Below are 25,189 nucleotides of genomic sequence, written 5' to 3'. Positions count from 1 at the left end.
GTATTAGGGGCATAGATGTTCAGAACTGAGACTTTGTGTTGATGAATTTCTCCTGTGATGAATACAAAATAACTGTCTTCATCTCTTTTGATTAATTTTGGTTTGAAGTCTAACTTGTTAGATATTAGGATAGCCATGCCTGCTTGCTTCTTGGTTCCATTTGATTGGAAAATCTTTTCCCAACCCTTTACCTTGAGGTAATGTCTATCTTTGAAGCTTAGATGTGTTTCTTGTATGCAGCAGAAGGATGGATTCTGTCTTTGTATCCGTTCTGTTAGCCTGTGTCTTTTTTATAGGTGAGTTAAGACCATTAATGTTGAGGGTGAGCAAGGACCATTGATTGTTGATGCTTGTTTGTTTTAGGTTTGTTGTTGGCAGTGGTATTGTGAATATATTTGTTCTGCTTTACCCTTAGTTTCTGGTGCAGTTACATTATCTGTTGCCTACATTTTTGTGGGTGTAGTTACCTTCCTTGGGTTGGAGTTTTCCTTCCAATACTTTCTGTAGGGCTGGATTTGTAGATACGTATTGGGAAAATCTGATTTTGTTATTAAATATCTTGTTTTCTTCATCTATAGTGATTGAGAGTTTTGCTGGGTATAGTAGCCTGAGCTGGCATCTGTGTTCTTTTAATACTTGTAGAACATCTATCCAGGACCTTCTGGCCTTGAGGGTTTCCATGGAGAAGTCAGGTGTAATTTTGATAGGTCTGCCTTTATATGTTACCTGTCCTTTTTCCTTTGCTGCTCTTAATATTCTTTCTTTATTCTATGCTAGGTGTTTTGATTATTATATGTTGAGGGGTCTTTTTCTTTGGTCCAGCCTATTTGGTGTTCGGTATGCTTCTTGTGCTTTCATGGGCATGTCCTTTTTCAGATTGGGAAAGTTTTCCTCGATGATTTTGTTGAATATGTTTTTGGCATTTTGAGCTGGGCTTCCTCACCTTCCTCTATGCCTATTATTCTTAGGTTTGGCCTTTTCACGGTGTCCCACATTTCCTGGATGTTTTGTGTTAAGGATTTGTTGGATTTATGATTTTCTTTGGTCGATGAATCTATTTCTTCTAGTTTATCTTCTGCGCCTGAGATTCTCTCTTCCATCTCTTGAATTCTGTTGGTTATGCTTGCGCCTGTAGTTCCTGATTTTTTGCCCAGTTTTTCTATTTCCAGCATTCCTTTGGTTTGTGTTGCCTTTATTTTCTCTAGTTCAGTTTTCAAGTCTTGAACCGTTTCCTTCACCTGCTTAATTGTTTTTTCTTGGCTTTCTGTACTTTCTTTACTTTCCTTAAGGAATTTGTTCATTTTTCCACTTTTTTGTTTGTTTTTTCTTCCATTTCTTTAAGGGATTTTCTCACATCTTCTTTGAGGGCCTCTATCATTTTTATGATGGTAATTTTTAAGTCGTTCCCTTCTGCTTCCTCTGCTTTGTTGTTGTGTTCCATTCTAGTTGGTGTAGATTCCCTAGATTCTGGTGGTGTCTTTCTGTTGTTAGGTGTTTTCTTGTATTGCTGTCTTCCCATAGCTTCTTCCAGTAGGTGTTGGTGGGCTCTCCCCCTCTCTCTGTGGTACTTCCCCGGTGGACTTATGTGGGTCAGAGATTCAATATCTGTAGCTCTGGGTGGTCCAAGCTCTATAGGAGGTCTCTCCGCAGACAGGGACCCGGGGATGGGGTCAGGAATGAGGAACCAGTAGAAGATGCAGGGCAGGAACTCAGAGTGATCCTGCAGAGATAGGCGGGTCTCTGGGAGGGGCCCAGGACTCCAGCAGAGGACTGGAGGTGGGGGTCAGAGACCAAGCAGGTGGAAATTACAGGTGGTCCTGCGTGGATAGGTAGGTCTCCTGTGTTCAGAGTTGCTCGGAGAAGTCCCCGAAGTAGGGTGGACTGTTGGCTCCACTGTCTGTCCCAGAGCTCAACCAGAGCAGCGGGACAGTGGGCAGGGTAGGGCACAGGGTAGGGGGGCAGGCTCACGGTGGGGATGGGTAGGGGTGTATCAGAACTCCAAGGGACAGAACTCCAAGGACAGGACACAGGAGCAGGGGCAAATGGAAGTTCTTATTAGCCACATGGATGCCATATGTCAGGAATAAGGATTTTCCTCCCGCCGCTGGTCTTGTCCCGCTGCTGAGCCAGCCCCAGTTAACACACCGAGTCTCTGTATTTGATATTATGCTGTTGGCCAGGTACTAGTTTCTTATCAGCTAGCTCTGTCTTAATTATTAACCCATTTCTATTAATCTATGTATTTCCATGTGGTCTCATCTTACCGGAGAGCCGACTGGCGTCCTGCTTTCTTCAGACTCTCCATCTTGACTCCTCCTTACTACTTCCTCGAATCCTCCTTGTCTCCTAGTCCCACCTATCTTGCTTTCCTATTGGCCAACAGTGCTTTATTCATTAATCAGTATGAGAAACATATTTATAGAATGACATCTCCCTTCATTCCTGAGTTCAGGTTTTTAGGGCAGATTGGCAGTCGGAAAGCCCTCAGAGATCCTTCAGTCCCTGCTGAGGTAAGAGGTGCATGCTGGCTTGTTCTATGGGGGCTGGGATGGAAGCCTATGTTTGCACAGCAGGTGCTCTTATGAGCTGCACCATCTCTCCAGCCCCTCAACTATTTAACCTTGACTGTGGCAATAGCACAACATAATAGAATTAAGATTTGGTGGCGTAATCTATTTTACAAAATAGATTGCTACCTCAGTGAGGTGTCCAAGCTTCAATTTGAGTTTCTCTTGTCTGGTTTTTAAAATATTTTATCAGTGTGATCAAGAGCTTTCAAAAGGGACCCTATACTGTGTTGACAGGGAGACTTGCATAGTGAGGGTACCTGCTGCTATTGGGGGCAGATGACAAGGGTGTGGGTATCCAGTATCATCGAGGTGGAGGGATCCTGTGGGGCCAGTGACCTCCCAGGAGTCCCCCAGGAGCTAGTCTGCAGGGGACCTTGATCTTCACAACAGTGAATGCTACACAGACTCCAGCAGCTGCTGGGAATCCTGGGGGCTCTGTCTGAGGAAATCAACTGCAGAGAAGCGATGGTTCCATTGCCTTTCACATGAAAGGCCTCTCAGAACTAACTACCATACCCTGTGACCCTCAGAACCAATTTCCTCTCCCTTCCCTCCTTGGAGAGAAGAAAGCAAGGGAAAAAGAGAGGTGCATGCCCTGGGGCCAGAAGCAGCTGCCAGACAGACACAAGAAGCAGGAAAGTAGGACACACAGAAAGAAAGAAAGATAAAAAACCTCAAGGCAAAATGTAGATACAGAGGAACAGATTAAAATAAGAGCTAAGCTAAGGCCAACCATTCATAACTAATAATAAGTCTCCATGTTGTGATTTGAGAGCTGGTTAGTGGTATGAAAGAAAGCTTAGTACACTTCCCTGTGCGATATTAATCTTCTTAGCTGTGAGAATTCCAGATCCCTCCCTGAGCATCCACAGTAGCTCTGCATCTGATCTTAGTGTGCTGTGCTAAAGGATATAAAGCCAGGTAAACTGAGTCAAAGGCATCAGGAAGAGGAGCCCCGCCTCCAGCTGGCACATGCAGAGATGAACACATCTCCCAAGGTGGCACACCAGGTCAGAGGTCAGCTTCAGTCTGGATCCAGCTCTGCCACACACTCCACACTTCCAGGGCCCCACCCTCTTCCACCCAGGGTACCCAGATGTTATGGAATAGTTTTGTTGTAGACTGTGAAGATGCTCTTCTTGCTTTAATAAAGAGCTAGTGACCGATAGTTAGGCAGGAAGAGGTTAGAAGGGACTTGTGGACAGGGATGAAGAAAGGCAGAGTCTCTAGGAGACACTGAGAGTAACAAGATGAATTTGCTGTACTGAGAAAAGATACTGAGCCACGTGGTAGTACATAGATAAGAAATATGCTTCTTTTTTTTTTTTTTTAACTTGAAAATCTAATTTATTTGCAGATGGTCTGTCCCATCTCACAGAGAAGCCAAGGTCTGTCCCATCTCACAGAGAAGCCAATCTCCACAGCACAGTGATCTTAACACAGAGCTCAGGAACAGACTTCACAGAAAGGAGGGGTCATGAGGGTACAGAATGAAGAACAAGAAAGAAAGGGATGAGAAGGAAGAGTGAGGACCAGGAAGGAGGGGTGTGGGCTGGAGCTCCCTCCTCTGCCAGTCAGCTGGAGGCCTGACTTTCCTGGCTCCTGATGCTGTAGTCAGTCACGGTTCTCTGCTGTTCTTCCACTTCAGGAGAAGTCCACCTGTTCACAGGAGGCATAGTTTCCAAAGCTGTCCACTGTGAACCTCTGGGAGATGTGAATGGAATCTAGCTTTAGTGAACCAAAGTAGAAGTTCTGGCCATCAAATGACCCTCTTTCCTTGAAGATATATTTGCCATCTGCTGTGTAGAGATTGCACCTGCCATCAGCATTGGGGTCATGCCTGAAGAGTGTGTTCATGACCGTGGCATGCAATTTCACACTGTTCCACTTTTTCACTGAAAGCTCTCCAGCACTCAGTCAACTAGTTCCTGCAGCCTGTTGGAGCCATCTTCCATGTGGACTTTGGCATAAAGAACATCTACCATACTAGGATCGTCATTCATGTACTCAATCCCTGCCATCTCTGCTTCCAGGGGTTTGCCACCAGAAATGTCATTAATGAATTCCTGCAGGATCTCTCACATCTGCTGAATCTCTTGTTTGCTTAAAAGCACCAACATCCCAATAGTTAGGTGAAGCTTTTTGAGATTCTGAAAAATGGAGCTGTCAACACCATGGTCTGTGGAGCACTTCTCCAGCACTTCCCCCTGGGACTTCAAAAATCTTTCCTGAACTTCAACTTCATTGAGGAAAAAGGCCAGGAAGTGAGTGAAGGGCTGCTTCCTTCTAAAGGTGACCAGAAGGACATCAATCCGTGTTCGGGCTGGAATTACACCATTTCAATGCTGACCAGTGATCACAATTTCTCCTTCTTGTCCAGGGTTAGGAATGCTAATAGGTGTTTTAGCCTCCATTTCTATTTTCTTCTCAGTATCCCCTTTCTTTCCAACTATGTACTCGTAGAGCAGGTTGGGGGCCCTGACAATGGCCTGGAACCCTTGAGGGGTTTGCTCCACCTCGTAGGCATCACAGGGCTCATCAGAATATTCCATGGAGTCTTGATAGAAACCTTCATCTCCTTCATGTGGATAATTTTTTTCCTGAATGGGATTCTTCCTATAATTCCGTCCATTGATTGTTATAAGCTGTGGGCATAGAACATCCATGACACTTTCTCCAAATGATATTCTGGTAAAGTTCTGCTAGGACTAACAGAGAGGGTGGAAAGAGACCCTGGAGACTCCCCAAGAAATATGACTTAATTTAAGTTATAAGAGCTAGTTAGTAACAAGCTTTATAAAAGTAAGTCTCTGCATCAGTTATTGGGGAGCCAGAGGTCCCAACAAGAACTCAGCATACACCTAGCCTCTGCTTTGAGTATCTCCCTTGAGGACTGGGCTGCGGATAGCCACAGAACCCTTGACTGAGTTTCTGGAGTCAGTAACAGTTCAGGGGCTGGGCTGGAAACACCACCCCTCTACTCCCCCACCCTCCTCCATCCCCCCTCCCTGGGTCAGGACTGTACCACGCTCCCCTTCAACTTCCTTTAGCTTGTCAGACATTTCCCTAACTGAAGAAGTGCAGAGTCCACTGTCCAATCAAGAGCTGGCATTCTGCCACATCACCAGTTACCAGGGGAAGCTGCTCCTGGAGATGTCCACAGCACCACAGCCTACTCCAGCTCTAGAAAATGTGAGAGACAGTGGCGACTTCACCTGAAGTGGACACACTTGCATCACCTTTGACATCTTCATCATTAAGCTGAGGGGCAGTAAGTGCCAGGTTAAGGCACCTGGCTCATAGTCACCTTCAGTCACCCCCTTTGCTCCCACAAGCTTCAAGCACAGTTGTTCCAAAGGCCCTGTGGAGGAGGTGAACGCACCCCCAGTGCTCAGAGCTGGCTGAGCACTGTGTTGATGAATGTATGACAGGACATGGCAGAGCTGGCTCAGCACTGTGGCCTGATTAATGTCTCAGCTGCAACTGGATCAAGCTTTAAAAACACTAAATAAAAAAGAAACTGCTGGTTTCAAAGAGGACCCTCATACTTAATTTCTAACTAGCAACTGATGATGCTGCTCACATCTGATGCTGATTGGCTCCCCGCACTGACCTTACTCAACACAGCACCAAAGCAGTGAATCCCCTGGTTCTACTGACCTGGGTGTAGATGGAAAGGGGATATAGTTTCCAGGGTGTGAGACCACCATCCTCTCCTCTTCTATGATGGGTCTGTGGCTCCCCAGAGGCCCCTGTGTGGCAGCTGTGGTCCTGATCCTGATGGCACTGAGCCCTCTGGTGGCTTTGGTTAGGGACCCCCCGACGTAAGTGCACTCCTTAGGGCCGAGCTGCTGGGGGTGGGGGAAGGAAGGGACTGACTTCCTCACTTCCAGGTCAAGTCCCTCAAATCTACTGATATTTTCCTCACATGAAATCCAACCTATTTCCCCAAATAGGAGCCTAGATGTTAGTGTACTTTCAGATCTGTGTGTGAGGGCACCCCCCCCCCATATCAGCCATTGCCTTTCAGTTTCTTCCACTAACATCTCTAGCCTTGTGTCATATTCCCCCAGAGCCTGGAGAGGATTGATAAATCATGTTGTTAAATTAACTGCTTGGCACAGAGCTTGTCGTCTTCATTGTGTTGAGTCAGGCTAGACAAAGAGGTTTCTTTTTAAAAATGTAACTGCATATATTTGTTTGTATGCCATTTTGTGTGTGTGTGTTTCTGTTGTTTTAAGTAGAAAGTGGAGCTTCCCATGTGGGGTTCTGCTGGGAGGTGGATTAGTTGCCTTTCTCCCTGGGAGTGCAGGACAGCCAAGGCAGCCACAGAGACATGGGCTCAGTGAGCTGTGAGGGGAGGGTTAGAGCCCATTTTGTTTTCATTTTCATATATCCGTATTTTAATTTTTCTCCTACATTCTCTGGCCTGGGACCATGGAAGAGGATTGTCCCTCCCCTCCCCTCAGGTCAGATTTGACAAATGAACTCTGCTTCTGATTTTAAAACATTCTGAGATCCATTGTTCTGTTCTCTTGAGTAAGTTCGTGGACTCTCTCAAGTTTTTACACATGGTGTCACCTCCCTAAATACTTGCAGTTACCATCTTTCCTGTCTGAGACTAACTTAACCATCCTTGGCACTCAACTGTCACCCCTTAGAGAGCTTCCCTGGTTCCTCCATCACTCAAGTCTCCCAACCCGCTCCTGTTAGCAGAGCCCCACCCTTCTCTCCTGACTTTTCTCATTCTGGGATAGTTTCTTGACCGTGTCCCTTTGGTCTCCCACTTTCAGAATTTTAAGTTGCAGAAGTGAGGGGAGGTCCCCTGATGCTTAGGGAGACTGGAAGTGTTGTTGCTATCCAGAAAAGAACAATGCTTCAGGGGCTTAAAACAAGACAGAGCAACCCTGCTGTGGCCAACCAGAAGGGACTGGTAGTGATGCTTGAGCATCTGGGGACAGGGATTCTTCAGAAGGTCTTAATTTTTGTGACAAGACCTTTGATAGGTCTGGAGCTCACCAAGCAAAGTAGGCTAGGCTAGCAGCCTGTGAGACTCCTGGCTCCTCATCTGTGTCCCCATCACAGAGTTACAGGTGTGGGCTCCAGGGATCAAACTCAGATTCTCAGGCTTGCAAGACCAGTACTTTACCATTGAGCCATCTCAGCAGAGATGTTTTCTTGGCCAAGAGTGGGAGAGGTGGGAGATGGAATTGGCTAATCAACTTCTCCACCCTTTTGGGATCTGGAGGTCATAGGGCTAATAAAAGGGTGGCGTATTTGTGCTTTTTCTGGAAGTGAAGGTATGTTTTCCCAGAATTTTGGTCCTTTTCTTTTATGGCTTCTGGAGAGAGAGAGAGAGAGAGAGAGAGAGAGAGAGAGAGAGAGAGAGAGAGAGAGAGAGAGGAGAGCAGAGTAGGCAGAGGTGGTCCAGGACATTCCTGCCCTGCTGGTTTGCATACCTGAAGAGGGACTTATGGATTTGAGATGTCTGGTCCCCGAGAGAGAACCATTTGGGCAGGTGACACTGCTGTTTCTGCAGCACGTTTCTTGCAACAAATCAAAAGCGAATGCCATTTCTTCAATGGGACCGAGCGGGTAAGGTACTTGCAGCAACATGTCTACAACCAGGAGGAACACTTGCGATTTGACAGCAGTGTGGGCAAGTACCAAGCAGTGACGGAGCTGGGAAAGATTCAAGCCAAGTACTGGAACAGCCAGAAAGGCTTCCTGGAGCAGAAGCGGGCCAAGGTGGACACATTCTGCAGATTCAACTATGCCATTGTGGGGCTATTAACTGTGCTGCAGAGAGGTGAGGAAGGGGGAGGGGAGGGAGGGAGAGAACAGAGAGAGGGGGAGAGGGAGAACAGAGGGGTAGGGGGAGGGAGAAGGACAAGGCAGAGCGAGAAGGGGAGGGAGGAGGAGAGAGGTCTCACACACTTATTTAGATAGATATAGATAGGACAGCTGTTTTCAGCATGAGAAGTACTTTTAAGTCTATATAGAAAACAACCAAGGGAATTTAAAACATTGAGCTTGTGACCATGATGACATTAGCAATACTTTAGTAGACTAGATTAATAACTTATCAGAACTCCATTGATTAATGCTAAAATTCTGAACTTTTTCTAGTTGGTTTTTTTTTTTTTTTTTTTTTTTTGACACGGTTTGTCTTCATAGCCCTGGCTGTCCTGGAATTCTCTCTGTAGATCAGGTTGGCCTCAAGCTCAGAGAGCCACCTGCCTCTGCTTCCAGAGTGCTGGGAATAAAACTCTGAACTTTTGAAGTCTTTATATTAACAATAGCATAGAGCGGGAAGGGAATCTGAAACATCTCTTATTTTTCTAAAGGTTCCTTAGACCTTTACAACTTGCATTTATACACCTTAAATTACTTTCTTAGATCCTCATGTCTCACTTAAACTTCAAACCTTTTATTTTCATACCACGAGACACCAATGGTTGGTTAATGAGAGCAGTCATTACAAAGCAAGGTCTTTTAAATTAGTAAAATGTTACATTGAAACCTATTTTGTGAGTTTACTTAGTCTGGTAGCCCTACCTGTACTTCCTAACTGGCTACTGGTCAACCAGCTTTTTATTAAATCAATAGGAGTGATAAATCTTTACAGTAAACAAGAGCATTGTCCTGCATCACCTGGTTTTGATTAATATTTTCTAATTGTAAATATTTTAACTCAATAATGAAAACATGTTTGAGGTCTAAAATAAAACCGTAGAGTTCCTCAGATCCCTTGGGCCCTGCCCTCAGGATTAACATTATAGGAAGGTTTAGGAGGTCTGTCTGGACTTCAGTCTGGGTGGATAAAGGCAGACAGGCAGCTGAGCTGAGAGGACAGCTCCGCCCTCAGGACTTATTCTCACCTCCCTTTCTCCTCTAGCTGAGCCCCAGGTGAGTGTGTACCCGACAAAGACTCGGCCCCTGGAGCACCACAACCTCCTGGTCTGCTCTGTGAGTGGCTTCTACCCAGGGAACATTGCAGTCAGATGGTTCCGGAATGACCAGGAGGAGAAGGCTGGGGTCGTGTCCACGGGCCTGATCCGGAATGGAGACTGGACCTTCCAGACCCTGGTGATGTTGGAGATGGTTCCTCAGAGTGGAGAGGTGTACACCTGCCAGGTGGAGCATCCCAGCCTGACCAACCCTGTCACAGTGGAGTGGAGTGAGTGGGAAGCCCTGACCCTGGGAGTCCCTGCCCACCAGGGATGGGCGTGGCTTGCCTCTGCCTGTCAATTTTTCTGACCCTGTGAATCCCCGCCTACCAGGGAGGGGGCGTGGCTTACTCCTGCCTGTCAACTCTCTCTGCCCACACACTGTTTCCACTGGTCTGTGCTGTTCCCTCCTTCAGCCTGGATCACAGGGTTAGCTGTGTGATCTTCTACAAGCACCTTGGCCCCCTGGGAAGCAGTTACACCACCACACACTTTTCTAAGCTCTCCAGTGACACCACAGCCCAGGAACCAGCTTTTTCCTGGCTGCAGCCTCTTCTCTCTGGCTGGGTTGTGTTTCTGCTGCTGCTCATGAGATGATGGACAAGGAGCAGTGAGGGTCATGGCTGACCTCAGGGACATCCAGTCTCGGCTCTGCCTTTGCTTACCTCTGTCACCTTCAGGATGGTGCAGCCTCAGAGCTCAGAGGCTTCCTGTCAGATCAGCTCAGGGGGCCATATGAAATCTCTTCATGCTGTTTGATTGCTTTCCAGCATCAGTAGGGGTGTTCAATTCCTGCTCCTTCAGAACAGGGTTCTTCCCCAGTCTCTAAGCTCTGAGTCTCAAGGTCCCAAGGGGAAGCGGGGTTTGGGTGAAAACCTGCACACCTGGCTTCTTTTCTCAGGGGCCCAGTCCACATCTGCACAGAACAAGATGCTGAGTGGAATCGGGGGCTTCGTGCTGGGTCTCATCTTCCTCGGGCTGGGGCTGTTCATCTACTTCAGGAACCAGAAAGGTAAGGAGCCTGGTGGTGGCCAAGACCCCATTGCATTTGAGGCAAGACCCATGCTTTGTTCTTGGATGTCACTGGGTGTGTGACCTCAGATTTCAGTGGACTCTGAACCCAACAGTCTGAGTTACTGGATTGAACCCCAAGGAGTGATAACATTAGAGACAGGGAAAGCTGAGGTGACTCTGCCTTGAGAACTGGGAACAGAGGAAGAGAGAAGGAAGAACCAGTGGGCTGGAGTGAGCCTGAGGCTTCCTCAGCCCCCCTCTCTGTCCACAGTCTGCTCTGGCCTCAGTGCTGTGGGCTGTGGTGCCAGGGGAATCGAGGGTGACATCTCAGAGTCTGGGGACATGTGTCTGGAGATAGATCCTCCTCCATGCACTTAAGTGCATATTTTATTCTCTTTTCTAGGACAGTCTGCCCCACAGCTTGCTTGGGGTCCCTCCTACTCCACTCGCTGTATTGGATGGACGGAGAACCAGAGTTAACTCATAGCATTAAAAAGACTCTGCTTTTGCACTGGATCTGGTCTCTTGGTGGTTTTGGGGGTTCAGAGTCTGGGCACAACAGAACCCCAGTTCTGTGGAGGTTGAGACATATCCCTGGAGCTCCCTGGACCACCAGTCTAGCTTAGTCTGTGAGATCTAGAGCAATGGGAAACCCTGTCTTAAACCGGATGAACAGTGTTCCTTGGGAGGACACTGAAGTTCTCTCCTGGTCTCCACATTCATGCCATCAAAAATAGTAAAATTCACAAGTAATGTAGACCGCTGAATTTATTTCTTGTATGTCACCTGCCCTGCAGTGACTTACCCTGGGCCGTTCCTTTCTCTTTGCTATTTTGTATTCCTGAAACTCAATGAAGCAGGTGACTTTCATTATTTGTTTATTTGACAAAAATGTAAGGCAGCATTATGACAACAGCCTGACTCAGAAGCTCAGACAAAGTGCAGGGGACAAGAAGGAGAAGGACAGGGGAGGGGAGGGGAGGGAGTTCTGTGTGGTGTTGCCAGGCCCAGGCAGGGGCCCAGCCAGCCACCAGGGAGCACGGGTCTGAAGGGTCCAGAGCCAGGAGGAGCCAGGTCCTGGGAAGCTCTGCCAATGGAGGGACTGGTACCAAACATGGAGACGGGGATGCTCCTTCCTCCAGTCTTGTCAGCTCCACTCAGCTCAGGAGCCCTGCAGAGCACAGGGACACAGGTGTTTCCAGACCTAACTCTGCAGTGGCTTGTCTCACCCCCTCAGGCTCTCCTGAGAACATGGCAATGGGCAGAGAGAACTCCCGCTCCAAGTCAACCCTGCTTCAGAGCACAGGCCTTCGGTAAGTGCAGGGAACAAGGCTCATTGCAAACCGCCTGGCCGGGCCCTGGGTCTATAATTCCCCTGGTGTTTCTGTCTGGTGCCCATCAACCCCAGCCCCACATTGCAGGAAAAGCAGATCTGTCTCTGAGGAAAGACTAAAAGGTGTATTTGAATTTTAAAAGCCAACATATAATCATATCAAACACAGACATTTATGCACATAAGAAGGGAATCCGTGAGAGGCTGTGTGAGAAGAGGGAACACATAAACACTTCTTTAACAGAAGGCAGGTTACGTCCCTGTGTGCCTGCTGCCATCTCCCCAGAGCACCAGGGTTCTCAGGCACCTCACCGAGCCTAAAGGGAAATGAAAACCAAGACATGTTTGCTGTGAGTCGCAGGGAAGGGAAACAAGGTAGGCTTGTGTTTCTCAACATAGCCAGAGAGAGAGTCCTTGTCCTGGACCTTGTCCAGGCGGTACCTTGTGGCGGCACAGAGATCATAGGCTGACAACACAGAGGTCTTCCACAGTGCTGGTCCAGCAGCCCAGGTAGCCACACCCAGACTCCTCATCCTCTGTCCTGACTGTGCTCACCGGGTGTTTCCCTCCTCCCCTCCCTGTCTGTTACCCAGACCCTGTAACTGCCCTGCTGCAGCCATACAGCCAGCCACACAGACCTTCCCACTCTGTATTCCTGCATCCTGTCCCAGGGCAGCTCTGGGCTCTGTCTGGTGATTCCCATAGTCACCCATCTGAAGTAGCTGATCTGTACCGACTCCAAGGCAGCCAGAGGAAGCTGCTTGCTTTGAACCCAGTATGGAGAGCAACAAGAACGCTATCCCTTACTTCCTGTGAAAACAGTCCTGTGGGTTCATGACTCAATTTCAGGGTCTATAGCAAGGGTCTGTGCAGACTGATCCTGGTTCCCAGAAACCAATGCGACTGCTCTCCCTCAGGGACCCAGTCTCTACTCTGCCTCCTCACACTCAGCAGAAGTGGAGAGTTTGGCTCTGCTTTGCCTTCAGTGGGGGAGTTCAGACTAGACAACCCATGGTTTGGAGACAACTGTTGCACTGTTTTACCTGAATGAAGATTATCTTAAGTTAATATTGAAGGAAATAAAAAAATGGTCAATTTAAAACAGCCTGCTTTTGACATTCATAATTTACAAAAGCAATATAGAGGTTTCAGTTCAGGCATGTGTCTTAGTCCAGTTATCTTACAAAAGAAGCATGGGGGCCAGAGGGCTGGGTCAGTGGTTAAGATCACTGGCTGCTCTTCCAGAGTATCCTGGTTCAATTCCCAGTACTCACATGGTGGCTCACAACTGTCTGTAATTCCAGCTCAGGGCTGCAGTGCCCTTCTGGCTGCTGTGGGCACTGCAAACAATATTCTATACAAAATGAAAAGTTTAACTCCTAAAAACAATTGCTTGTCAGTTATAAACTATGAGAATGATATGAATGTAGTTTTGATGTAATCTCCTGTGTTCCTGGGCTGTGAGTATGTAATTCTCAGGAAAGACCACCTTAGCTTCCCTCCATCAGTGCTCGTCACAGTGGCCTGGTGTGCTGGTCCTGTTTTCTCTGTTGGACACATTAGTGTCCTGTTTCTCTTGGTACAATCAAAAGCTCCCCCATAATGCAGGATTGTGGGGGTCTCTGCAAAGACCTTGGCCAGAAGAGTAATGATTCCTATGAGACAAGAAGGAGTCCAGTTCAGCACGACTCAGTAGCTGGTGCTGGTTCACGCTTCCATAGACTGACACTGGGCAGTTTATTTTAGGCATATTTAAGTGCAGTACAATGTGGGGAGAAAAGTCTCCTGGTGTAACACAATCCCACTGTGAGGGGTGTCACTGAGTTGTGCTGGGTGAGGAGCTGGACAGACAGACAAAGGCTTTGGGTCACTGGACCACAGCCTGGGTCTCAGAGACCCATCAAAGGGGCCTGAGTAACCATGAATGTGAGTTTTATCTGTCATGTTGAATGAGACACACCCATTCTCATGCTCCAAGAAGACACTGGCAGGGTGCTCAGGAGACGTGGCAGCCCAGTATGTACCCTCAAAGATCATGGTGGCCCAGAAGCCATGATGCAGTTTATGTTAGTCTTCCCACTCCTGGTCACAGGCACACACACCTCCAGGTCCCTGGCTTCACACCTGACCTCCATCTCCCAGTATCACTACCCTGAGATAAAGGCCTGCTGACCCAGCACACAGGCCAGGGAGTAAAATCTCAGTGGCTCCATGGGGGCAAATCTGAGGTTCCCTGTGGTCACATGTCTCCCTTAAGATAAGATGGCTTCAGGGAGTGTTTGGATCCAGAGTCATAGTCACTGCAAAGAAAACCATCTGTCTGATCTCCAAGACACTCAGCCTGATGGCATACTGTTATGCCAGGTCCACAAGACCTCCAGAGAGACCACCACTCAGAGCTGACACCCCCCAATGCATTCACAAAGTTTCTTTATTCAAACCTAGGCAGGGACCTCACCCCACAGACTGACACAGCAGCTTCAGGAGAAAGGCCCTGAGCCTCACAAGCAAGGGGTTTTTAAAGACAAAGACCACAGGATAGGATGAGGGTACAGGTTTAAAGCTGATTGGCTGGGATCTAGAGAAACGTGGGGAGTTCCATTAGATTTATCTCTGGCACCATATGTGTTCTCTGGCACCACATGTGCCCACAAAGGTTGTTTCTGTAGCTAACCTGGGGTCAAGGCCATTTGTCTCCCCTTCCTGCCTGTCAGGACCTTTGAGTTATGTCACCTTCCCGCTTGTTGGCGTTCCCAGGTGGATGGTGTAAGCCATCTGCACAGGTCATGATGGTAGCTTCTCACATAGTGTTGTTTATGGTTCTTTTTCCCTAGGATGTCTCTGGTTTGGTCTTTCATTGCAGGAGCCCTTTGCAGGCTCAGATGCCTAGGGCTGGAGGAGGAGGGGGCATTTGGACATGAGCTCTGTCCCCTGCTCTCCTTTACCTGATGCTGAGCCCAAACATGGGGAGCAGACTCACTCTGAGATGGACACAGTGACTCACCAGTGTGAGCAAGTTCTTCTCTCCAGTTCTCAAAAGAACATTCATGTGCATTAGCAGAACTAATATTTGAATTTTTCGCCAGAAGAAACCAGTCCTTTCCCATTTGAATTCTAATGGCCCACGATGTACTTGGTACATTTTGTTTGACCTAAGTTTTCCATTCCTTTCCTTATTAAACATTGATGCTCGAATTAATTGCTCTAGATATACTTTTTATTGTGTGGACTAGAGGTGTTCACCATACAGCTATCATCTTCTTGAACAGACAGAAGGTCCCATTCTCTGCCCTTCCACAGGCAACTTCTAAACGCACACATGGGTGAGGCATGTCAACAGTGAGGAATGAATGGCACAGAGTTCATGTGGAATTTTCCCATTTTCGTTCTCATTTGAACACATTTCCATCCTCCCCAGGATGGTCCACACACAGGCCCCATGCTGGTCCCCAGGCTGTTCTCCTGGGTGGTCTGCATGCTGGTCACCAGACTAGACCTCAGCATGGTCCCCAGAGTACCAGCTTGTTCCTCAAGGCTTGCTCGATTTGCTTTCTTATATATGCCAGGACCACCTGCCCAAGGGTGGAACCATCTAGAATGGGCTAGGTCTCACACATCAAACATCAATCTAGAAAATGTCTTACAGACTTACCTACAGGCCAGTCTGATGGAGACAGTTCCTCACCCGAGGATTCCTTTTCCCAGATGACTCTTGTTTGAGTCAAATTGACAAAGACTTAACCAGCACATTGCTGGTATATAGTATGTTAGATTAAACCAAGAATAGCACTGGGGGAATATGCCCAGAGTACATTATGCACTTGCATGAGAATGGCCCTATGTTGTCCTAAATAATAAAAATAATAATGTATAAGCAGGGAGCAAATGTGTTATCAGATTCAGGAAGCCATGGATCCATTTATCTTAGGAATGATTAAACAGATTTATATAAAAAGGAAGACTATTAACAATCATAACAACTTGAACAACATGAACTGTCTTTTCTGCCAGTAGTCTCAGAAACTTGATGTCCAGAAACTGGCCATAGAGGCTCATGGAGTCTCAGGTAAGAGGCCTCCCAGCCAGAGGTCCCTGTGCCTGCCCAGGAGGACCAGAGTCCTGGAGTTTACAGGTGACACACCGCAGTACCCGCCCACTGAGTTCTTTGTGCACATCACTTGAGAGTGTGTGGTGGTGAGAGGTTCATGGGATTACGTGTGAAGTAAGGATAGAGTGATCCCAAGAACTTGGCCTGGGTGAAGGAGAAGGTGTGGGTCTCATCAGTCATGTTATAGAAAGAAAGGTCATTGTCCTCCTGATCCAAGAAGACTGCAATCTTCAGTGGTCGAGTCTCCAGCAGCAGAGGCTTTTCCAGAGAAATGGTTTGGGAACAGAAGATAAGAGCTCTGTATTTATCTTCCTTCTTCTCCAGGACTGTGAATTTCTTCAGTGAGTCTCTGGATGGTGCATCCTGAGTGGTCAGCTCATAAACACCATTCCTCAGTGTCCCCAACATCCACCTCCCAGTAGTATCTCTCCAGCATGAAGCCTTCTTGGTACAGCATGATGATGTTGTGGGCTACTTGTGGGTTGCTGAGGGATGGATGTGCTGTCTCCTCTCTGCTGCTCTCTTCTGTCTTTGGGTCAGATTTATCCTGTTGAGGTACTTCATGATTTATTGTCACAGGAGGAAGAGGAGGGGGAAGAGGGAGAGGGAAGGAAGAGGGGAGTAAGGAGGAAGAGGAAGGGGAGGGGGAAGCAGGAGGGGACTAAGTCACAATTGTTTCTCTACCAATAACTGTCCAAAGTTAACCCTGTGTGTAGGAGGCTACTGGATGGGTGAAGTCTTAAGGGAACTGGTGTGGGCAGCTGGTGTGGCAACACTCCTGAGGTGTTGGGTCACGTGCTCTCACAGTGCATTCTGAGCTCTACATCTCATTCTATCTTATCTGTGCTACTGTAGGGTCTTGGGAGAGCATGGAGTGAGCCAGGGCTGGATAAATCAGAGCCTTGTTCCTCTATTGTGGAAGGGCTGGTCACAAGCTGACCTCACAAAATGAAGCTGAGTGTCCTTGCCACTTGGAACAGTGTTTCCTTAGTTAGGTGTCTCCTCAGTAAGGAGCCATGGTTCTGCTTTCCAAGCCCAGTGGATGCCACAGACAAGAACGCTGAGCCAGAGTGTGGAGCCGGGAACAGAACCAGTGTGGCTGAGCCTGGCAGTGGCCGGCAGCAGGGTCACGCAGCAGGGTCCTTTCCTCCCCTCCTGACCCTCAGCCTGAACAACAGTGTCTGTCTGTTAGGAAGACCACACAAAACAGCAGAGGGCAAACCGGAGGCTGCTGCGCTCAGCCGTTCACTTGGCACGTGCAAGGCTTGACACTGATCTCCAAAACGAGGAACAAAACAACAGCAACTCAGAGGGTTGAGGCAAACAGCAAATGGACTCACCCAGCTGGAACAGTTCCTTCCTCCAGTCTGGAAGAGAGCAGAGCAAACAGAGGATGGAGCTGCACCCAAGGACTCAAAAGAGACACCCCACCTGGGCTTTCTCCTCCCACCCACTTCCTCACTAAGTCCCTCCAACTTTCAAGTCCAGAAACCCCCGAGGGCAGGTGGCTCTCTGTGCCGACTCGGACTACTCCCTAGAGCCTCAGTGCTGGGGGTGGGGGTGAGTGCGGGTGACAGTGGGGTCAGGATGAGGTGGGGTGGGGATGGGATGGGGTAGGGGTGAGGGTAGGCATGGGTGTGTGCTAAGCTCCTCTTGCTCATATGCAGCAGCTGTTGGGCCTCAGGTTTTATTTAAAAGTTAGATATGTCCGCAGCTGGGTGGGGTGGGGTGAGGACTTTCATTTCTTAACAGGCACAGCACTGTGGTCTCTTACTGAAGCTCCCTCCACAAAGAAATTTAACATCTACTGTGTAGAGCCATGAGGACAGGACAGGGAGAGTGGCTGGAAATGCAGCTCATCCTCGCATCCTGCTGAAGGAGAATGGCTGACCAGGCTGATAGAGCTGCTTCCCTCCCTTCTTCAGAACCACAGCAAGTTTTTTTTTTGTTTGTTTGTTTCTGTTTTTTTTTTTTTAACAATACTGGTTTTTAATTTTTGTGTGTCTGAGTGGTTTGCCTGCATGTATGTATGTACACTACATGAGTGCAGTGCTGGCAGAGGTCAGAAGAGGGCATTGGATCCCCTGGGACAGGAGTTACATATAGCTGTGAGCCACAATATATAGGCTGTGGGAACTGAACTCGGGTTCTTTGCAAGAGTAGCCATTGCTGCTGAGGCATCTCAGAACAAATTGTTAGAGTCTCAGCAGAAGCTACTTTCTGAGCTGTCTGTCACCCTGGAAGGTCCTCCTGTCTGTCACCTCCTCCCAGCACTCAGGCTGCCTGGAACAGCCTGGCTTCTAGCTTATGTTCTCTGGGGACTTTCAACTTCCACAATGTCAGAGATGAGAGCTGTGCCACCTACGTGTGGCACAGTGTTTGATGTATGGAAATTGCATAGATGGGATCAAGGAATGACCTTAGTGTGTTTATGAACTCCACATCACACACACACACCACAATACATTCAGTCACACACATCATACGCACTCAGGCACACATTACATAATACTTCCACACGTACACACACTCACACATCACACACTCACATACATAGTCACTCGCACATATGCATACACTCATGTACACATCACACACATTCACTCTCACACATCACACACCACTTAGTCATACAAACATCATGGACCCTCATGCACACATCACACACATATGTACAGACTCACACACATCACATGCACACACTCACACATATGCATACACCTTATACACAGTCTCACACACATTTACACACCCCACACACATGAATATACACACACTTATACACTTATCACATAAACACATGCACACAATAAATAAATAGTTATCTCTTCTTTTTTTCTTAGCTATGGAATCCTCAACACAAATGATCACAACTTGCCAGGCGTGGTGATGCACACCTGAAATCCTAGCATTTGTGGGGTAAAGGCAGGAGGCCTAGGAGCTCACACCCAGCCTTAGCTACACAGCATATGATCCAGCCTTGGTAGTGGGCAGTCCTGTCTCCAAAAAGTCCTTCTTTCCTTCCTTCCTTCCTTCCTTCCTCCCTTCCTTCCTTCCTTCCTTCCTTCCTTCCTTCTTTCCTCCCTTTCTTTCTTTCTTCTCTTACTTTGCAAATTGACCGCCATTAAAGCATGCATTTGTGATCATACATGTGTTTAAGTTTCCAGGTCATATGCCCATTATTTTAGAGTTGTTAGCAAGATTCAATGCCCAGGTGTTACTTACCAGGGTACAGCAAGGCTTTCTTCCAATCTGCAATAAAACGTACCCGAGACAGTTGAGTACTGACCTGGGCCTCACACTTTCTCCCTTTCCCCCTTTCTTCTCGGTTATCCATAGCAGTCATCTTTAAACATTTTAGTCCCCTCATCCCCACCCCACAAGGGTACTGAGGGGGAGTTGGCATCAGGGCACCTGGTTTCTTACCTTCTCTGTACAGTGCCTTCCGCTGATCTGAAAGAAATAACACTCCATGAGTGGCTTGGAGTGGCGGGAAAGAGAAACAAACGCTAAGAAACCACACTCACCCAGCTCAGCCTGGAGGTCATCTGAAAGAAAGGGAAGATGTAAAATCCATCAAGCTGGGTCTCAGCGACCCCAAGCCTGGAAGCTAAATGAATTAGGGTTGGCTTTTCTTTAGGGGATGAACATGCACATATGGCCACTGTACACCGGTAAGGTGCCCTGGGAGTTTAGTGTCTTAGGTTTTCCTATCAAGCAGGCTCTTGACCAATTCATAGGAAAAGAAACAGCAGCACCCTCTGGAGGAAGGGTGGGGTATGGGCACATGGGTTTGAAGAACAGGGTGTGAAGGCATGGGCTGTGGTTTTTGAGGCAGCACTTCAGAGGCCCTAGGTCCACTCCTCTTGGCCCTCTGGTCCTCTGCAATGACCATGGCTCTGTGGGGCACCCGCCCCCGCCCCCGCCCCCGCCCCCACCCCCCACGCGCCTCCCTAGCTCCTTCCATTTCCTCAGCCTTTCTACAACCCTCTGACTTACTCTGTGGTCTCCGTCTTTACCTCTTTTCTTCAGTGCGGTTTTCACTTCCTTCTTCGTCTGAAGCATTTCCAGCAGTTCTTCTGACTTTTTCTCCATCTCTCGCCTTTTGGCTAGGTGCTCTTTCCAGCCAGCCAGGCTAATCCCACTGAACAGAATCAGTAGTGTGGAGAACAGGCATGATAGAGCTACGTTCCATGGAGAAGTCCTGGGGAAGAAGGGCTCTGATAGGGTGCATATAGACAGTCGGAAAATGGACAGAGGCAGCTCCTTTCAGTCCCCCCACCCCTTCCCCTCTCCTGCCTGGGAGTTTGGTCCTCACTAACCTGGGAGGAAGATGGCCTTCACTTTCTCCTGGTCATGGAGGGGATTTTGGATGGAGCAGGTCACATTGCCCACAGCTCTATCTGTGACCAAAAGAGACGCTACCACGTGGAACAGCCCATCTCCGTCTAGGGTCTGTGACTCAAAGGAGGACAGTAGAGTGTTCCCAGCATTGTTTCTCCACTGTACCCTGGGTTTTGGGAACCAGCCACTTGAGGAACAGGACACTTGTATCCCATTGTTCTCAGGCCCTGTCATGTGAACGAGAGGGACAGAGCCTAACCCTGAGGAGAGAAGACTCCTGGTTGAGGCTTGTGGTCCCTGGAGGCTACAGTGTGAGAGGGAAGGTGACCTTACTATACTGAAGAGCAGCCTGGAACTCAGAGGTCAGCTGAGGCTGCCCTGAGACTCTGATCTTAGCTCACTGTCCTTGCATGTGCTTGGACTCAGAGAGGTTAGGGGTCATTGTAGGAAAAGTTAAAACTTGAAGATGGGTCTAATTGTATTTTCTGTCTTGATTTACTGAACGTTAATGTCAGAGTTACTACCAAATATACTGTCTGGGATCTTGTAGGATATGGAAACAGGTTCAGAGGGTTGTACAAATGCATTAGTCAGCAGAGTGCTTGTTGTGCAACTATGAGGACCTGAATTCACCCTCCCAAACCCACATGAAAACCTGGTTGTGGTAGCACCAGCTCAGGGACCAGAAACAGGTGGGCACTGGGCTTACTGACCACCAGCCTAGCTGAGTTGGTCAGTGAGAGTCCTGCCTCAGAAAACAAGGTGGAAAGAGACCTGAGGGTGACCTCTGCCTTCATACATACAAAATTATACACATATGTGCGCCTACACACACACACACACACACACACACACACACACACACACACACACACACACCCCCCTTAGGTTCAGAAATGTTAAGTCTGTGATGTTAAGCTCTGATGGCAGACAATCTCACTCTCACTGGACACTGCAGTGATATTCCACAGATATATCAACACATCCAGGATTACAGGCAGCTCGAGGTTGGGTGTAAGGAGGGTTACAGACAGTTTGCTTTTTGTCTTACATCACAACCAACACCCTGTGCCGAACTCACATACCTATGACACGCAGCTCCATGACAGCCTCTTGGGAGGTGAAGCCATGTGTAACTTGACAGTGATACAAGCCATCATCAGAAGCCTGGACCTGTTGTATCTGCAGAGCTACATTTCCCATGGCGATGGCATCTCTCACCATCTGGGTTCTGCCTTGGTACTCCTGCATCTGCATATCTCCTTGCTCCTGTCCATCATGGAACACCAGCACAGCAGGGGTGAGCTGGGCACGGTACCAGCGGATGTACATGTGGGATGCACTCTGTGCAGGAGACAGCTTGCACGCAGGGCAGGGAGGCATCAGTCCCAAGAAGGACCGTGATGGGCTCAGCTGGTCCCCTCACAGCAAACGAAGACACTTCTGGGGACCAGGGACAGATTATGGAAGCAAGTTAGAGATATGAGACTTCAAACAAACAATCCTGATTTTTCATATTTAGGGAACTAAACATATTTCTCTTTGTATTACTTTTTTAAAGTATTAAAAATTTAAGCTGGACGGTGATGGCACACATCTTTAATCCCAGCACTCAGGAGACAGAGGCAGGTGGATCTCTATGAGTCTGAGGTCAATCTGGTCTACAGAGTGAGTTCCAAGACAGAGGTACACAGAAAAACTTTTTCTCAAAAAAGCATTAAATTTTAATAGATAAAAATTTAATAGTTATATAAATGTGTATAAATATCTGTCTCTGTGTATATATGTATGTATGTGTATTTGTGTGTTCTTGGGACTTTTACAATATCAACACTTATTCAGAAATGTCAATTTCTTCAGTATTTAGAATCTACTGAAATACACAGCCTTATCTCATTGTAAGGTTTAGGAAATGGGCATTCCTCATGTATGTCAACATAGCAAAAATCACAAAAACAACAGGAGAGACAGAGATAGATAGATAGATAGATAGATAGATAGATAGAGAGAGAGAGATAGATAGATAGAGCCCTATAAACCTAAAATGAGGTCACTCTGGGATGAGGAGAGTTCCGGCAGTCAGATGTGCTGGGGAACTTTGTGTGGATTTAGAGCTGGCAGCCCTGGCTGTCATCACAGAGAGTGATGCTCTGGTGATCATTGCTAGACTGGGGGCAGGCTCTTTTCTGTTCTACATTGCTTCCAATTGTGTGGTGCCTCTGTGACTCAGAGGATGTGTGTTCTCATCCACCTAACACTGATGTCATATGTCATATATGTGCAATTGAGAAAGACTGTTTCACTTTGGGTGAAGCCACAGTGCTGTGGTGAATCATGGTTTCACATGAATGCAATCATGCATCGGTTTTGGCAATGGAGGACTTCCAATTATTTTCCAATTATTTTAGAGCTTATAGTTAGCTATACTCTATTTTTAATAATCTATAACATTTTGGTCAATCTTCTAATGGGTAACATTTATAACTCTTCCACCTTATTACTATAAACAATACTATAATAAACTTCACACATATGCATACACATACACACAAATACACATACATGTATACATACATCTATAAATACAAATACACAGACCCCCCCCAAGTGTTTTTACACAAAATTTACAGAATTTTGAATCAGCATTTGTGGATATTAGTGTCTGATGTTAGACCAGTTCTCTAGCATGTGTTTGATGGTAAACCAGTTGTCTAGAATGTATAGCCCTGAGTTTCATCTGGATTTTTATATTTACCACCTGACATCAGATTCAGGAAATAATACTTGACTGTGCCATTCACATGAACTCCTTTCTGAGTTCTCTCTGGAGTCTGGGAACTTCATCTAGAGGATGCTTCTGCTTTATGAAGGAAGGGCCAGTGTCCCAGAGAGAATAAGTGAATAAGTGATTTATTCAAGGTCACAACCAAGAATTGTGAATAAAAACTCTTTGTTTTCCTATGCACACAGGACCCCACAATGCACACTTTCTCTGCCACAGTAGCCCAAACTCTCAAGCCATAAGCCAAACCAACCACCTCCCCTTTAAACTACTTCTCGTCTGTTAGCTGGCCACAGCAAGGAGGGAACTGACACACCCTGTGAACCTCATGAAGGCTATCTCAACAGACACAGGAGTCATTAACAGGCTTCACACTCAGTGAAGGTTTAGGTAAATGTCACAGTTCTGAGTTTTATAAAAACAAAACAAAACAATAACAACAACAACCAAACAAAACTACCCAAAAGATCAGGGAGAACATTTTCTTGGCTGAGTGACTGCATTTACTTGAGAGAAGTCATTAAAAACAAGACAATGAATACAGAGCAGGAGGCAGAGTACTGACCTCCTGAGACTCCAGTAGATGCAAGGAGGAGCAGAGGGAGGAGACAGCCAGCTAGAGGGGAGGTGGGAGAGCCCTTCATCTCCAGAGGGTAATGTCAAGGCCAAGTTCACCTGTAGGAGGGCAAAAGGTGGAGGTTCTCAGGAAAAACCTCCAGTAATTCACAGGTTTCTAACTGTGTCTCCTACAAAACCTTTAAGACTAAACCCACCAACCCCACCCTTCCTCAAGGCCTTTCATGTCCTCCCTTTATTCTGAAGACCAGCAGTTTCCTCATGGGCACAGGAACTGCCAAGCATTTTCTGTGCCTGGGGAGGGGCTCTCTTGCCTTTCTGTGGGTCCATGGTCTCACAGGGGTTCTCGGAGCTGGATTCCCTGAGCTTAGTGTAGGGCAGTGGAGTCACACAAGAAAGTAGACCACTCCCACATCCAGTCTATCTTCATTCTTCTTTCATTTATTTATTTCCCAACAAAGGGACCATTTCTCATTACCCCCCTGTGACCACAGTCCCCCCTTTTTTCCAGGCCCATACCTCCCTTGGACAGACCTGCTCATAGTCACAAACTCCTCACTCACCGTTTGGACCGAGCTGTGGGTTCCTGGAAGCTCCTGGGATCCTCAGTGATCTGAATCCTGGCCCTGGCAACCATCTGCACCTGTGTTACCGCGGTCAGAACTCAAGGGTGTGGGCATGTCAAGAGTTTTAGAGATTTCTTTGTATGGAGTTCACACAGGGTTTCTCCCCCAGGCTCTGGCTTTAGAGTTTCTCCCAGAGGAGTCTAGGAGGAAGTTGCAGTCATCTCCAGCTACTTCTCTTCAGTCATCTCTTCAACCACTTCAAGAGTGGAAACAAATGTCCAGGGACTTTGCACTGGGATGAGCCAGAAAGTAAGTGACCGTAAACCACTTTGGAGATTCCTCACTGTAAGCTGCCTCCTATATTACCAGGAGAGGCAATCAGATCTGATCAGACCTGAGGGTCACTCACATGGTTAATTGATTTAGAGACTAAACCCAAGCATGCTTCTTCCTCTGCTCCATGACTGACTTCTGACAGAAAGTGTAGTGCCTCAGTTACTACATGAACTACACCAGACCACGACCTAAACTAAAACAAAATGACAGCCAACAGAGGGCTCTGTCAACTCTCAATAGATTTGCAGTTAAAAAATGTATTTTGTATGTATGGGTGCACACATGTGCACCACATATGTGCAAAGTCCACGGAGGACAGAAGGGGATGTCAGATGCCCAAAACCAGAGTTACAGGCAGTTGTGAGATGCCATGTGGGTGCTGGGAACTAAACCCAGGTCTTCAGCAAGAGCAGACAGTGCTCCTAACCATCTAGCTGCCTCTCCATTCCCCCGAGTTTGCATTTTCATTTTCTTCTGTATATTGTCACCTCTCAGCAACTGCTGAAAGTTACACGTTCTTAGTGAATCTCTCCATTCATAACGGAATCATTTTCTTCAAATGATTTCTCTTCAAGGCTTACTTTTCAATTTTAAGTCATCATCGTCATAT

The 25,189-nt window shown here is 47.3% G+C and overlaps 2 protein-coding genes, 1 long non-coding RNA gene and 1 pseudogene across 3 annotated transcripts; 2 read left to right on the top strand and 2 right to left on the bottom strand.

Moving 5' to 3' along the window:
- Positions 1-3,963: 3,963 nt before the first annotated feature.
- Positions 3,964-5,254, bottom strand: LOC127224293 (activating signal cointegrator 1 complex subunit 1-like; annotated as a pseudogene).
- A 2,785-nt stretch (positions 5,255-8,039) lies between these two features.
- Positions 8,040-10,630, top strand: LOC127224291 (H-2 class II histocompatibility antigen, E-S beta chain-like). Its single transcript, XM_051187262.1, has 3 exons — positions 8,040-8,379; positions 9,469-9,750; positions 10,422-10,630. The coding sequence occupies exons 1-3, from the start codon at positions 8,055-8,057 to the stop codon at positions 10,613-10,615; spliced, it is 801 nt and encodes a 266-aa protein (XP_051043219.1). The 5' UTR covers positions 8,040-8,054; the 3' UTR covers positions 10,616-10,630.
- Positions 10,631-11,536: 906 nt separating this feature from the next.
- On the top strand, positions 11,537-12,969 carry LOC127224292 (uncharacterized). The gene is made up of 2 exons (XR_007834693.1): positions 11,537-11,847; positions 12,461-12,969. It is a non-coding gene; the product is annotated as an uncharacterized LOC127224292 (long non-coding RNA).
- Positions 12,970-15,518: 2,549 nt separating this feature from the next.
- On the bottom strand, positions 15,519-23,745 carry LOC127224290 (butyrophilin-like protein 1). The gene is given in 11 exon segments (XM_051187261.1): positions 15,519-16,360; positions 16,362-16,557; positions 17,316-17,342; positions 19,201-19,227; positions 19,402-19,428; positions 19,503-19,523; positions 19,995-20,195; positions 20,298-20,579; positions 21,405-21,687; positions 21,689-21,762; positions 23,667-23,745. Coding segments are annotated over 11 exon segments (1,536 nt in total). The 3' UTR covers positions 15,519-16,041.
- Positions 23,746-25,189: the final 1,444 nt, after the last annotated feature.

This window comes from Phodopus roborovskii, unplaced genomic scaffold (genome assembly GCF_943737965.1).
Source record: "Phodopus roborovskii unplaced genomic scaffold, PHOROB, whole genome shotgun sequence".
Classification (NCBI taxonomy): domain Eukaryota; kingdom Metazoa; phylum Chordata; class Mammalia; order Rodentia; family Cricetidae; genus Phodopus; species Phodopus roborovskii.
Note: the sequence above shows the minus strand (reverse complement) of the source record. Positions and strands in the feature narration are given on the sequence as shown.